This window comes from Macrobrachium rosenbergii, chromosome 14 (assembly GCF_040412425.1).
Source record: "Macrobrachium rosenbergii isolate ZJJX-2024 chromosome 14, ASM4041242v1, whole genome shotgun sequence".
Taxonomy (NCBI): domain Eukaryota; kingdom Metazoa; phylum Arthropoda; class Malacostraca; order Decapoda; family Palaemonidae; genus Macrobrachium; species Macrobrachium rosenbergii.
Genome location: NC_089754.1, coordinates 13595303 through 13609669, shown reverse-complemented (window position 1 = coordinate 13609669; position 14367 = coordinate 13595303). Strand labels below are relative to the sequence as shown.

Genomic DNA, 14367 nt, shown 5'->3' with positions numbered 1-14367 from the left:
TGAATCAGTTATACACACACACATATATAGATGGATAAATTAATATCATCTCATACAAATTGTTGTTTCTATTCATACTGCATTAGTGATTGACTCAAAGAGCCTTACAATAACGAAATGAAGTTCTGTTTCACACTTGCAGGGAAGTAGATGGCACGCACGCGTGCCAAAGATGGCACAGCTTCTTGGCACGGCTATCTGCAAAGTGATCGAATATATATATATTTTATATATAGAGAGAGAGAGAGAGAGAGAGACGATGAGGGTACGTGATTGCATCGTACTCTGCTGTTGTTTCAGTTACTCTTTAGCCACCTTACTTAACACCCTTCCCAGTTTAATTGTCGCCATGGCTACTGCGAAAAAGTCAAGCTTGATGTCCGATCATTTCAGTCGTCATGGACAAAATGACTTTGGATTTATTCAGCAGAATGACCGTGCTGTGTGCTCTCTGCTGCGAGAATGTCGTATGCCGCACATCAAGTGTTAAAGACATTTCGAAACAAAGCACGAAAAAGACTTTCAAGGATAGTGCTGACAAAGCTGAGGCGATCAAGAAAGCAGTATCCCGCTATGGAAAACAGAGTAATGTGTTTAAAAACTTGAGTGCTAGCAAAGTAATGAAACTGAGGCCAGTTACAAACTAGCTCTGTGTATTGCTAAGCATGGAAAACCTTTTACTGATGGAGATTTTATAAAAGCAGCTTTCTAGAGTGCTCTGAAGTATTATTCGATGGAATAACAAACAAACACGTGATTATCTCAAGGATAAAAGACATGCCTGTCTCAGCTAGGACCGTGGAGAGACGTATTTCTGAAATGGCTGATAATGTAACCCAGCAGCAAACGGTTGCTTTAACAATTACACCTGTGTTCAGTGTTGCCCTGGACGAAAGCGTGGATATAAATGACATTCCCCGCTTGGCTGTTTTTGCCAGGTATAGTGACACAGAGGTACACGAGGAACTGTGCTGTCTTAAACCTATGTATGGAACCACCAAGGGAGAAGACATACTGAAGGCATTCACTGACCATTTTGAGAACAGAGGGGTAGACATAGGAAAGATTTTTGCAATTACAACGGATGGTGCTCCTGCTATGGTAGGGAAAAACAAGGGTTTTTGAAGTTGGTTGAGGAGAAAATTGGGCACCCCATTCTGAAATTACACTGCATAATTCATCAAGAAAATTTATGTGCCAAGATCTCGAGCTTTGTTCTCAAGAAGGTGATGACTACTGTCACAAAAATAGTGAATTTTGTTGTTGCACACTCTCCTCTTATGCACAGGCAGTTTCAAGCTTTTCTTGAAGAGGTGGACAGTGTGTACAAAGATATACCTTTGCATTGCAGTGTTAGGTGGTTAAGTTGTGGGAAGGTATTGGAGAGATTTGTGGGATGCTTTGATGAAATCAAGGTTTTCTTATCAGAAAAGGCCAAGACTATCCTGAGCTGGAAGACGGAGATTGGATTGTGAAACTTATGTTTCTCTCAGACATCACCAAACATCTAAATGAGTTCAATCTTCTCCTGCAAGGTGCAGGAAAAACGGTATTGGATTTGTACGATAATTGGAAAGCATTTGTTGCAAAGCTTGCAATCTACTCAACAGATGTGGAAACCGGCTCTTTCCGTTATTTCAAAAATCTGAAAAACTTATCTTCAATGCATCCAGTCAACACTTCTGATCTACAACTGTACATGCAAGAATTAAAGTCAGAATTCTCAATCAGGTTTCAAGATTTTCAACACATGGGCCCAGTGTTTTCATTTTTAATCAGACCGGACACCTTTGAATACAGTGACTTGGACGACTCTCTTTGAGTGGATGGAAACTGAGGAATTAGAAATGCAGTTAATCGACTTTCAGGCCTCAACATTGTGGTCAGCTAAATTCAAAGATCTTCGAGAAATACTGGAAAGCAGTAAGAATGATCATGCAACATCCATCTTAAGGTCTTGGGCATCACTACCTGATAAATTCAATTGCATGAAGAAAGTAGCTTTTGCACTGCTATCAGCGTATGGATCCACATATCAATGTGAGCAGATATTTTCACAAATGAAGCACATCCTCAGCCCTCATCGCAGCAGGCTTACAACGGATCACTCTGAGGGTTGCGTGAAACTCAAGGTGTCGAAATATTCACCTGAAATTTCAACTTTGGTCAAAGGGAAGCAAGGGCAAGGATCGCATTAATACTAAGTGTATAAACTTCAAACCTAAAATAGTTTTTGTTACAGACAATAATAGATGCAGAAAATAAATAAATAAAAATTATATTTGAATTACATTTATTGTATGCATGTTCAGGAAAAAATACAATATAATTACAATGGCTATTACAGTACAATTATGATTTTAATTTTTCCTATCCCCAGGATATATGTATATTATCTATAATAGTGCTTGAAAAATAGCACCTGGCACGCAAGGTACTTAAAAAAAATGTATTAATTATTAACTGGCACAGAGTGTTCAAAAGGTTGCCGACCCCTGTTCTAGAGTATCTCTCTCTCTCTCTCTCTCCACGTCAGTTTTATTACAGATACTGTGAAATGATCATAGAGAAAAATGTCTTCCACACTCGATATCCCGCAAAGTCGAAGGTCACGGCAGTGAAGCCAATCGTTTTTAGTGTGATGATTACTCGGGCGTTGGGTTCAAGCAGTGACAGGTAAAATTTACGTTCCTGGTCTTCTGACGCTCCAAAGAGAGACTGTTGTTTCAGTCCAAATACTTGTCGCAAACAATAAATCATGAAAAGATTTAGACATGAAATAAAACAAGAAAAAATGCGCTAAAAAGAAAATTTTCTGTACAGCGTATAATGCTGTATGAAACTTGCAGCCACGGTCCATGAAAATCTCAGCCGCGGCCCATAAAACTTTCAGCCACGACCCGGTGGTGGCCTGTGTTATTAGCACTATAGCGGTGCCAGACGCACGATCATGGCTAACTTTAACCTTCAATAAAATAAAAACTACTGAGGCTAGAGGGCTGCAATTTGGTGTGTTTGATGATTGGAGGGTGGATGATCAACATAACAATTTGCAGCCCTCTAGCCTCGGTATTTTTTAAGATCTGAGGGCGGAGAGAAAAAGTGCGGACGGACAGACAAATAGCCTTCTTTTACAGAAAACTAACCAGTTATGAATGAGCAGGATAAGAACATCGATTTTCCATCGATGATAACCTGAAACTCGTTTTTCGAGATGGAAAAGTTTCAGGACCCACCTGACTAAAATTAATAAATCTATCGACGAAGCTGGAAATTTAACCAATCTGTTTGTTCGTTTGTCTGTATATAGAACATATCCAGATGTTAGCAACTGATTTAAATTAAATTTTTCTCTCGCAAGGAAGGGACTTGGGGTGATTTTTTATATAACTTCATTTTACTAATTAGCATTTAAACTTATTAGCATTCACTGTTTTACCTTTTGGGTTTCCATTTACCTTCTAAACCTTATAACTGCATTTACATTAATATCGGAGTTGAACTTAATCTTCCAAAAACTTTCAAGTTCATTCATCAGTTTCTGCAGTTTCCGTTCACTATCCTCGACCATTTACAATCACCAGACATTCCATAATCTCCATTAATTTTCATTCTCTGTTTTCGCGTCACTCTAGCCATAAAAATATTAAATACAAATGGAGACAGGGCGCACCCTTGTCCCAGACCCACTTTTACACCAAACCAGTCACTCCTCCTTCGTCAAGACTCTTAATCTCTCAGAGCAACTTATCTCCTACACGAGACATCCTCAGTACCATCCATGTTGCATCTCTACCAGTTCTGTCACCAGGTTTTTCTAGGTCCATGTATCTGCGCACGTATTTTCCCTCTTTGCTCTACAAGACATAACTTCTTCATAACAAATATGAGACGTGTGCAATTTACATAAGAAGTCAGCCTTCATGAGACTTGAAAATTATGTCATGAAACTATTCAAAATGACAATGGGATAAAAAACGATTATATTATCTATTACTTGCATTGAGAAAGACACCAATCCGGTTCCCCGGAAAATTGGTACTGTAAGGTCTGTGGTAAGGTAAATTCTAGAAAAAATGAGAATTGATGAATGGTAATGATAATAATCATATAGCCACTGAAAAGATGACTGACAAATTATATGCGGATATGTGGAAAGTATCCTACGAATCAGTAATAATATTTGAACTGGATTGAACTGAATCCTTTATTTCAGCTATAAGCCATATATATTACTAATAATAATGATGACAAATTTCGCAGTTATTTCGTGGGAATAACTATAATGACGCTCATTACTGAAACTTTAATATATCTGATATTGAATCTGAGCTGTAAGCTATCATTATATAGAAAACAAAAACCCTGTTCTTGTAAGAGCCAATTTGGATACTTTCCCTGTGCTATTTACAGATAATGGTAACTGTTTGCTTCAGTCAGGCACTGACAGTTGTCTATTAAAAAGTCGATTCCCTCACCCACTTTAAATTATAACTCTAGCAGCAAATAAAAAAAATCTAGTGACAGAAGTACCGTTTAGAGGGTCATTTACTCAGTCAATATTTTCAGTAAACACCAAGCCAGCAGAAAACGTAAAAAAAGATAACTCGACTGACTCGAGGCGACCAGACGGACGGCAACTACAGCAGCGGCAGTTAGCTCACTGGTGCCAACTTTCGCGCGCAAGAGCTGCTCCGGGAACTGGCTCTGTCTGCTCAGTCCTCAACGAACCTTCGTTCGGTGTAGAAGCGTAACTGACGGAGCTCTCGCGCTAGGAAAGGCATGTCTACTGGTGTGTAAGGTAAGGCGACGGTTGATGGATAAAAGGGGAGCAGTGACATGGAAGAATGGACTGATTCAAGAAAAGCAGTGGAACGAAAATGAAGAAAAAAAGTGACGCAAACGGAATGACTGATTAGAAGACTTAATAATGAGACGCTGCTTAAAATACCGAATAATTCTGAAGATAATAATATAACTTGCCAATTTATTTTTGTTTTATAAAGTTGTGACCACTGGCCATCCGAAGAATATTCATTAATGACTGTTTGGAATCTCTCTTTTTCTGCATAAATCTATTAGCGTTGAAATGGTCGTTATGACAAAAACTCTAACAATATTAACACTTTTGACTAAAACGATAGCTGTAAATTTTCCCTGGTGCCTTTTTATTTAATAATTGACATTGCAAACATCCTAATGAAACGTTTGGTGAAACCTTGCGCGGAGCCAGACGAACACCAAAGGAAGACGGAAAATAAGAACATTTATAGTCAGAAGATGCGACGTGCGGTGTCCAATCCTGCTCATTAAGAAAGGCAAAGCCCTCCATTATGCTGATGTCTGTGTGACAGACGCTGGATTTCTATCTGGTCCGCCGAAAAAGTACTGTTTGTGTCTGTTCGGCGTATCTCTGCTTACACTTATATCAACTGTTCATTTGTCAGTAGTCTCTTTTTGCTACGAAGGTATTTGGTTCAAGTTTCAACTTTGTCGTATTATGTGGCAGTTCGTATTTGGATAACTGAATGGCTAGTTAGACTGGTAGAATGAGCATAAGACGCAGGCTTCATTACACAGACACCAAGATTGATAGACATGTGTAGAGATTTGGGCGTATAATAGATAGAGATAGGGAGCTTTAAACTTATGCAAAGTTTTGTTTCTTTACCAACATCATATTGTTCAGCACAACCTGTGATAAAGATTCATGAGAGAGAGAGAGAGAGAGAGAGAGAGAGAGAGAGAGAGAGCAGTAATGCCGTGGAGGAAACATCATAAAAACCCCTAAAGATTTCGAAAGCCGTCAGAAGGCACCATACAGGAGCGCTCTAATGATGAAGTAATTATGTGGTCAGTCCAGAGAAAGTTTAAAAGGGTAACAACAGTTTTTGGACGTCCTACCAACGAGAATGAAAGGAAGCAATGACAAATAAGTATGTTGAAAAATTACAATGGAAAGACTGCATACAAATAGATTCATGGAAATCTAACAAAATTATAAGATTTTATTTGAAAGGTAAAAAAAAAAAAAAAATCAAGACAGAAAGTGAAATAGCTCGCAGGCAGAAAGTTGAACGCTCGTAGTTAGACGTCTGTAAATCTAGCAGAAATATTTTATTCTCATGGTATATCAAACAAAGCAGCAATTTCTAAGGAAAAATGTAAGTTGACAGCAAACAGATTAATGCTTGGAAGCATTGCAAAAAAGTAACTGTAGTCTATAAATTTAAGCAAAGATTTAAAAAAAATACGATACAATGCAAAACTAACAGCAGTTTGCTCCTGCTGACGAGGCCAGGAGCTGATGTGTGAAAACACAATAAAAAAACATTTAAACTTTAAACTGGCGCACATCCGTGGGAACTTTGGGGTTGATTGGATACTTTTTCCCTTTTATGGGAAAAACCATCAGCTGTTTTATACTGAGATTCTCTGGAGTTGGAGACTGACCTACTCAGAGACAACATTGAAGTTCAGTATTTGTTTTACAATCAGTGACATATTTTAACGAATGTCTGCGCCTAGATGTGAATTCAGTATGAGAATTTCTCTCTCTCTCTCGTTGTATATAATCGTTATTCTCTTAGTATATTCCACTTCATAAATATTCCAGATTTTCGTGATAATCTTCCAATTCCGTGAAGGGAGAAGATACTTTCGAGTATGAAAAAATTACACTTGTTGTACTTGATGGTCAATAACGTTTCTGTGGACAAGATATAAGCGGGGCGGCAGATCTAGATCAAGTGATGCACAACAAAACTACTCATTTCTAACAAAAGTAAAATCGACTGATCGCCGTGTCTACCTCAAAGCTAACAGGGAACACCTGTCATCCCACTATCTCTCTCTCTCTCTCTCTCTCTCTCTCTCTCTCTCTCTCTTCTTTTCTTTATACATATATTTTTTCTGCTAAATTCTGTTTTTCCTTAAAGGTAAGGACTCCTGAGGCTGTTGCTATTCTAGTTTTCAAAAAATAAGTTAGGGTGAGGTTGCTAGTCCTTAGCTCTTCTCCACATTAGCAGTGAACGGCCACAGTCAACTAACTACCAAGTTCAAAATTCACCGCTTAACTCAACAGAAGCACATGAAAATTAATGGAGTGCGCCCCAGACGGGATTCACACCCTGTATCAGACCCTGCACCTTTGCTCAGCAGAGCAAAACTCCGCCGAGGCTACTCGCATTAATTTGTAAATGATATTATTATTATTATTATTATTATTCAGAAGATGAACCCTATTCATATGGAATAAGCCCACAGGGGCCACTGGCTTGAAATTCAATCTTCCAAAGAATACGGTGTTTATTAGGAAGAAGTAAGAGGAGGTAAAGGGAAGCACAGAAAGAAGAGATCTCACATATTAAAAAAGAAATTAATAAACTAATAAATAGATAAAAATGTATTAAAATGCAAGGAGAATAGTAGTAGGGCAGCAGTGCATTGCATCTTATCTTAAACTTTATAGTTCCAATTGCACGACATCCTCAGAGAGACTTCTGCAAGCCAACGGTGTGAGGAATAAAGGTGAAGTAATTAAAGCGCTGGAAATCCCTTGCTGTTGTGTCTGAGCACGTGTAAGCAGGTATATTCACCAGGTGACCCTCTCGATATGAGTAACTTACAGTAGACATCAGTTCAGAAGGAAAATGGACTGGTTTCCATGACAACAAATCGCCCACTCCCGGCCGACTTACCCAGATGTAGATAATCTCGAGAGGGTCTTCAGATGAATCAGTGTGCCAAGTTTTATCCAACTGTTTTCATCCGTTCTCGAGATATCATACTAAAACATACTTAGACACTAGTGAAAACATAACATCCTTGAATGGCATTATACATACTCATACCTGACAGTTTAAGGGATTGTCGATATGAGTGCTGGTTACGGTGGATATAATTTACAGATATTCATTACAGTATCAGTGAACCAATACTGCAGCAAAACTGGGGTCCTTCTAATCCCATAAACACAATCACACATAAATATCAGCATTGCCTTCAGTATCCTGCAATGCACTTTCTCTCTTTAAAATTCAGCCCCTAGTTTTTTACCTGTGCTTTGTCTTCCTCAAATCTCCAATCAGCTCCAGCCTCCCATCTCATAGTAATCATCTAAAGAGGTCTGGGGATTCCAGATCTCCTGGGACCTCAGGACCCCGGCTGACACCATCAAGAACTCTTCTCCTCCCTGGAGTGATGCGAAAGACATGTCCAAGCCACTTCCACTTCCTTTCATAACCATTTCATCTACGAACGGAACTTCTGTAATTTCCCACAGTGTCAAATCTCACTCTTTTGTGCTATGTGACTTTTCTAAGTCTTCTTAAAGATTTATTCACAAACTGTCAATATCGTTTAGATATGGTTTCACTGTCGTATTATGAATCATGTCCGTATAGCATCGTAGTGGGTCAGTGTACAATCTTACTTTCGTATTCCATTTCTGTCTATTTTATTTCCAAATGTTATTCAACATGCACAGTGTTTGATTTATCAATCTGAGTTTCACAAACTCAAGGGAACCTGTTCCTAAATATTTGAAAGAGCAATTGTACTTTTCATTCCAACTAAATCCATCTTCCCCTTGAGGGGTTAGGTCAGCTCTCTGTTGAAAGGTTGGGATGAGGTTGCTAGTCTCATGCATTTCAACTCACTCAACTTGGAAATATTTCTTTCTACAAGTACCTACGACAATGATCAGGCCAACAGTGGCACAAGAAGGTTAAACTGAATTTATGTGTGTGTGTGTATTTAAATGTTACGCCACAAATGACCTATTAATACTGAATTCATTTCACTCTGGGAAAACTTACAGCTAAAGGGAAATTATATATGGTAAGAACTCTTACTCTGACCAAGATTTGAACCTCTACCCTTTTGAGTTAGGGCTACGGTCATTCTAGTTCCGAACCTAAGTTACATATAATAGGATCTCTTTCAGGATAGGTGCCAGTGTCATGTCACTCCTCTTAGGTGCAAGTGTTTTCGAAAGTAGAATAAAATCAGTGTCAGTTGGTCAATGATGGTTTAATATTTGAAAGCATAGAAATGATGTGTAAAATTATGGAAAGCTATCATTCTCTCTCTGTATATATATATATATATATATATATATATATATATATATATATATATATATATATATATATATATATATATATATATATATATATATATATATATATATATATATATATATATATATATATATATATATATATATTGTGAACAATAATACGGCGAAACATTGTAGATGAATCACTGTTTCGCCGTGTTCAGTACTAACCCCCCGGGGATCAGATGCACTTAGGGACATTTGATTCCCGAGGGGCTAGTACTAAACATTGTAAATGAATCAATATATTTGTTCACTTGTGCCATTTTTTCCTATTTTTTCACTTGTGCCATTTTTACCTAAATTCATTCACATATATTATATACACCACACGTATGTGTATATGTATGTAAGTGTGTGCTTAATTTTTACCCATTGTCACTGGCCAACATTGCTGGAAACGAAATCACGTTTTAGACGCCGCATTTGTCACGTTGACTAGGGGCATTTACGAATATTGCTCATCAGTGATCGGCTGTCTGTATGTTATCGGACTAGACAGAGAGAAAAAAAAATGAGGGGGATATTGATTGACAGATATATTACCGTACTTAGCGTAGCAACAACTGCGTCACTGAGACTGGAATGAATTATTTGCGAAAACTCTTTCTTTATTATCCAAGACTTAGGTACTTCCCTCATTTATAAATTTCATACGCTCCAAACATGACCGAGAGAGAGAGAGAGAGAGAGAGAGAGAGAGAGAGAGAGAGAGAGAGAGAGAGAGAGAGAGTCTCCCCCTGTGTTTGTTGTAAAAGAAACTGGCATAGGCGAAACTCTATTAATATTTAATTATTGCCTCAACAGGATTTCGCAACAGAGTAATAAATGTGACGAAAGTGGTGTGGGTACAATCGTGATTATTTTCACTCTTAATTTCATGCGGTATGCTGCGGTCATTTTTTTTCTGCTTGGTTTTGCCATCGCGTAATTATTCTGCTGATATTCTTTTTCCCCACCCACAATTCGTGTATCATTATAGCCTTTCATTACTTTTGTGATGAAAGGAATATGATGTATGTATGTAACATTTTTAATCATTCTATTTTTTTAGAGGTTATTTATCTTCATGCCTATAATAAACTTGGAAATTTCTTAAAGCCTTGCTCACCTTCACAAATGCTCTTGGTGTGTCTCAAAGTTTTGATCATTCTCTGTCAGTCTTCCTGCCTGCCTGTGTCTGTTTGCCTGTCTACCTGACCAAGCAATTGTAGGTCTTACAGCCAGTTCCTAGCAAAAGTTCCGTCACGCGAACTCAGGCACCCTGTCGAATGCTTGTGATGAAAATAACTCGCATTTCTCAAGTTCATGCAGCAACATCGTCATCATCATCTTGGACGTTTTGCAACAAACCGCGCGCGTGTGCGCTTGTCCACGAGCATTTTTCCACTCGTCCCGACAATATCACACGTCACGATTCGCAAGTCAGCGAAATGACCGATAGGAAACGAAGATCGATTCACCTTGGCGGTTGAAGATGTATGGTACTATAACCATCACTCGGAGCGGATGGCGCTCGCTGCTCGCTGCTTTTCCCACAACAAATTGTCTCACCGAGTGGTGCTGTCAACAGAACATTTTCTCTGCGCATTTTCCTATTCGTTTGTTACCCAAACAAAGAGAATGGGAGGGTGCTGAAGACAGTTTTAGTTGACGGATTTTGAGGAATAACGTTGAGACACGAAAGATGACTTTCCTTTTTGATCTAATTATGACTGTCTTGTCTGAGACACTGTCAATCCAACATTCGTAAAAAAAAAAAAAAAAAAAAGAGCTGTAGCGCGAGAGGCGGAGAGGATGGGATACTTTACCTACGACGTGATCGTACAAAATAAACAATACATCAAATAACATTTATCCCTCTCTCGTTTTTAAAGTGCATAACAATGGCGTATGCTTGAATGGAAATGCGTATAGAGTATCTCTTTTGATTTTGTTTGAAATATGTCATATTCAGCTGGCTGTTAAGGATTCATAAAGTGACGGAAATGATACGTGAAAAACAAACAAGCGAATGGGCCAGGTAAGAGCCGGAAAGGATCGCAACGAGGCCCGATAGTCATCCGATCATTTCCTTGCAAGGTATTCTTTAGACCTTGATTTCCTTGATAGTTCCTCACTGGTGAGCGGGTTCCGTTCTCAGCTACCACTCTGTTGGTCGCGAGTTCGAATCTCCGACCGGCCAGTGAAGAACAAGAGGAATTTGTTTCTTGTGATAGAAATTCATTTCTCGCTATAATGTGGTTCGGATTCCACAATAAGCTGTAGGCCCCGTTGCTAGGTAACCAATTGGTTCTTAGCCACGTAAAAATAAATCTAATCCTTCGGGCCAGCCCTAGGAGAGCTGTTAATCAGCTCAGTGGTCTGGTTAAACTAAGATATACTTAACTTTTTTTTTCCTTGGTGATCACTTAGTGGGAAATTTTTCATAAGACCACAACCAGTGAATGATATTCAGGACAGTCTGCAACTTAGGCCCCTCAAATGAAGATTAACCTATTCATTCGGGTTACTTGTTAACGACGAACATTTCCTCCTCACACGGGAATACGCAAAGTGACTTGCTGAATCTAATGGGTGTTTTGCTTGATAAAGTCAAAGATTGCGACTTCGTCTGAAATAGTTTGTCAACGAAAACTTTAGTCCGTTAACCTTTGACGCAATTGCGGTTGCCGAACAAACGCCAACGCTACTGGGATGGAAATTCACGGTATCACAGTCCCGAGAAGCTCGGCTGAGGTTCCAAACGCCCAAAAGATGATGCAAAAGGAAAAGTTATAATCCGCTGCTTTTTTGTCATTTTCTGGATCCGGTCGCAAGTGTTTTCTGGATCACCACCTGAACGTAACCCAAAGCAAAGCAGGACGGTCTTCCGCTGAAGCTTCACGAACTCTCAAGAAGTTTTGTTTTATATTCGTGAAAGACAAATCAACCTTGATTGAAAGAACGAGAAACTTCATCTAATTTCAGCTCCCCGAGAAAACTCTTGGAATCTCTTTCTCTGATGGGTGATTCAAGAGACTTCCAAATTATGTAGCGGGGAAGTTACTGATCTTGTCAAAGACGAAGGGAAGGAAGCTCGTAATTCATGAAACTCATTTCCTTTTGTCATAATTAATACGTTAAATCAATGATATTTTTCCTTGTCTGGTGTCTCATTCCCCCATTCGTTTTCTCATATGCAGATTTAATGTTGGTATTCGAACGTTATTTTTCTTTCATTTCATTAATTTCAAGTTTTTGACATTTTTATCTTCGAAATATTAATTATAAAGCTATTTTTCTAGGGTTTTGTATTAGTACTGCATGTGCTCAAACTTTTACACACACACACACACACATATATATATATATATATATATATATATATATATATATATATATATATATATATATATATATATATATATAAATTTATATACATGCACACACACATATATACTGTATATATATATATACACTATATCTATGCGTGTGTTCGTGTGTGTGAGCGTGTATTCTTCCATCAATATCATTTCACATTATTTTTCGATATTTGTCAAGCTTTACCCTTCAATGGTCTGTCTCATTTCCGCTCCAACAACGGGGTCAAGGATGAAACCTCTGTGCAATAGTTTCCACATTTCAAGGCATTTTCATGCACCCACAGAAACAAACAGTAATGAAAACTTTTCCTATTGGATTACGTAGTATCGCTTTCTCCTTGCTTGGAAACGTATACTGCAGTCCCTTTTTCCGTTGTCTGTACCTTATGTGCATCCTATTTCCTATGGCATAATCGCCTAGTCACCTACTGTATATTTTTTGCGTCATAATTTTCTGCTTTTAGAATTTTTTATCAGCATAGACTCTCGCAGTTTACTTCACTCTCCTTCCAAAAAGAATTTCATAGTTTCGCTTTCATCGTATTACCAGGCTATACGTCACAGTTGCTGTATGTACTGCGCTGGTTACTTTCTCGGTCTAGTTTTATGGCCTTAGAACAATTGCTTTCTCTCTGAACTTTGCTTGTCTCATCCTCTTTTCACACCATGCTCATCGATTCAAAATCTCACTCCCTTGTTACTTTGTGAGTAAACTTCTCCTTCTGTCATTTTATACTGGTGTTTTTCTCAGATCCTTTCATATACGATTCGGCTTCTCTTTGTTTACACTATCCCATCAATTATCCTTGTAAACAAGTAACCTCCCACACGCAGGTGTGTATCAGATGCTTCAGTATTTTCATCACTTTTATGTTGCTATCTGAGAAAGTTACATCAACTCGAAGTATAAGAACTGTGAAGAAATAAGGCACAATGTTCATTCATCCTTGATCCACGCCATCTTACATCAAGCAACCCTTACACTTCTTCCTTCTTCCGTTTTCCCTGACTCTTGTAACCTGTCATCACTGACAAGTTCTAGACTTTTTCTTTCCTCTTTTCTCGTTTTCTTCAGGTGTCGGGTAGTCAATCTATGCGGTTGTCCATCGCATTGGCCTGGCGTTTAAAAAGCGTTCGGTTTCAAAGATCAAAACAGGCAGAAGAAGCCAGTGGTGTAAGATTTGCGACCGCATCCCCTGGATACAGAATTCAAGTAGACGTGAAGTTCTCACGATTCTGAGCCACTCCTTCGAAAGGCAAATGCCAGGTAAATAGTAATATAAACTGTATCATATTTTTCATCCTTTGATTCAAGGTCATCAGATCTGAGGGCGTGTCCCGAAACAAAGGAAGAGCAGGAAGCTTAGAGTTCTTTGTAGCATAATACTCACTCACGCAAATATCTGTATATTTATACACACACACACACACACACACACACACACACACACACATATATATATATATATATATATATATATATATATATATATATATATATATATATATATATATATATATATATATATATTATTTATATTTTTGTTCTTCATTGGAGAGGTGGGTAGAGCTTTCGGCTTGCAAGCTGTTGGCCCAGCGTTCGACTCTAAGACCGACCAATGAAGAATCAGAGGAATTTATTTCTGGTGATAGAAATTCATTTCTCGTCATAGTGTGGTCCCGATTTCACAATAAGCTGTAGATCCCGTTGCTAAGTAACCAGTTGGTTCTTAGCCACGTAAAATAAATTTAGTCCTTCGGGCCAGCCCTAGGAGAGCTGTTAATCAGCTCAGTGGTCTGGTTAAACTATGATATACTTATTTACTTTATATTATAATTATATATATATATATATTATATATATATATATATATATATATA

At 38.2% G+C, this 14367-nt stretch overlaps 2 protein-coding genes across 2 annotated transcripts in view; both read left to right on the top strand.

The window, feature by feature from the left end:
- The first annotated feature begins 819 nt into the window (after positions 1-819).
- Positions 820-1475, top strand: LOC136845491 (protein FAM200C-like). The gene is made up of 2 exons (XM_067115667.1): positions 820-1101; positions 1203-1475. Exons 1-2 carry the CDS (start codon positions 820-822, stop codon positions 1473-1475), a joined length of 555 nt encoding a protein of 184 aa, XP_066971768.1.
- A 3233-nt stretch (positions 1476-4708) lies between these two features.
- The window catches only part of LOC136845724 (mucin-17-like), a 97347-nt gene continuing 87688 nt past the window's right edge, over positions 4709-14367 (top strand). The window contains 1 exon segment of the mRNA XM_067115925.1: positions 4709-4801. The gene's annotated coding sequence lies outside the window, so the exon portion shown is untranslated.

What these genes read in the sequence shown, in the direction of transcription:
- LOC136845491 (XM_067115667.1), top strand. Translation starts at nt 820, where the DNA reads ATGGCTGATAATGTAACCCAGCAGCAAACGGTTGCTTTAACAATTACA. An exon ending in CGGATGGTGCTCCTGCTATG is followed by an intron (nt 1,102 to 1,202) that starts GTAGGGAAAAAC and finishes TTATGTGCCAAG; the next exon opens with ATCTCGAGCTTTGTTCTCAA.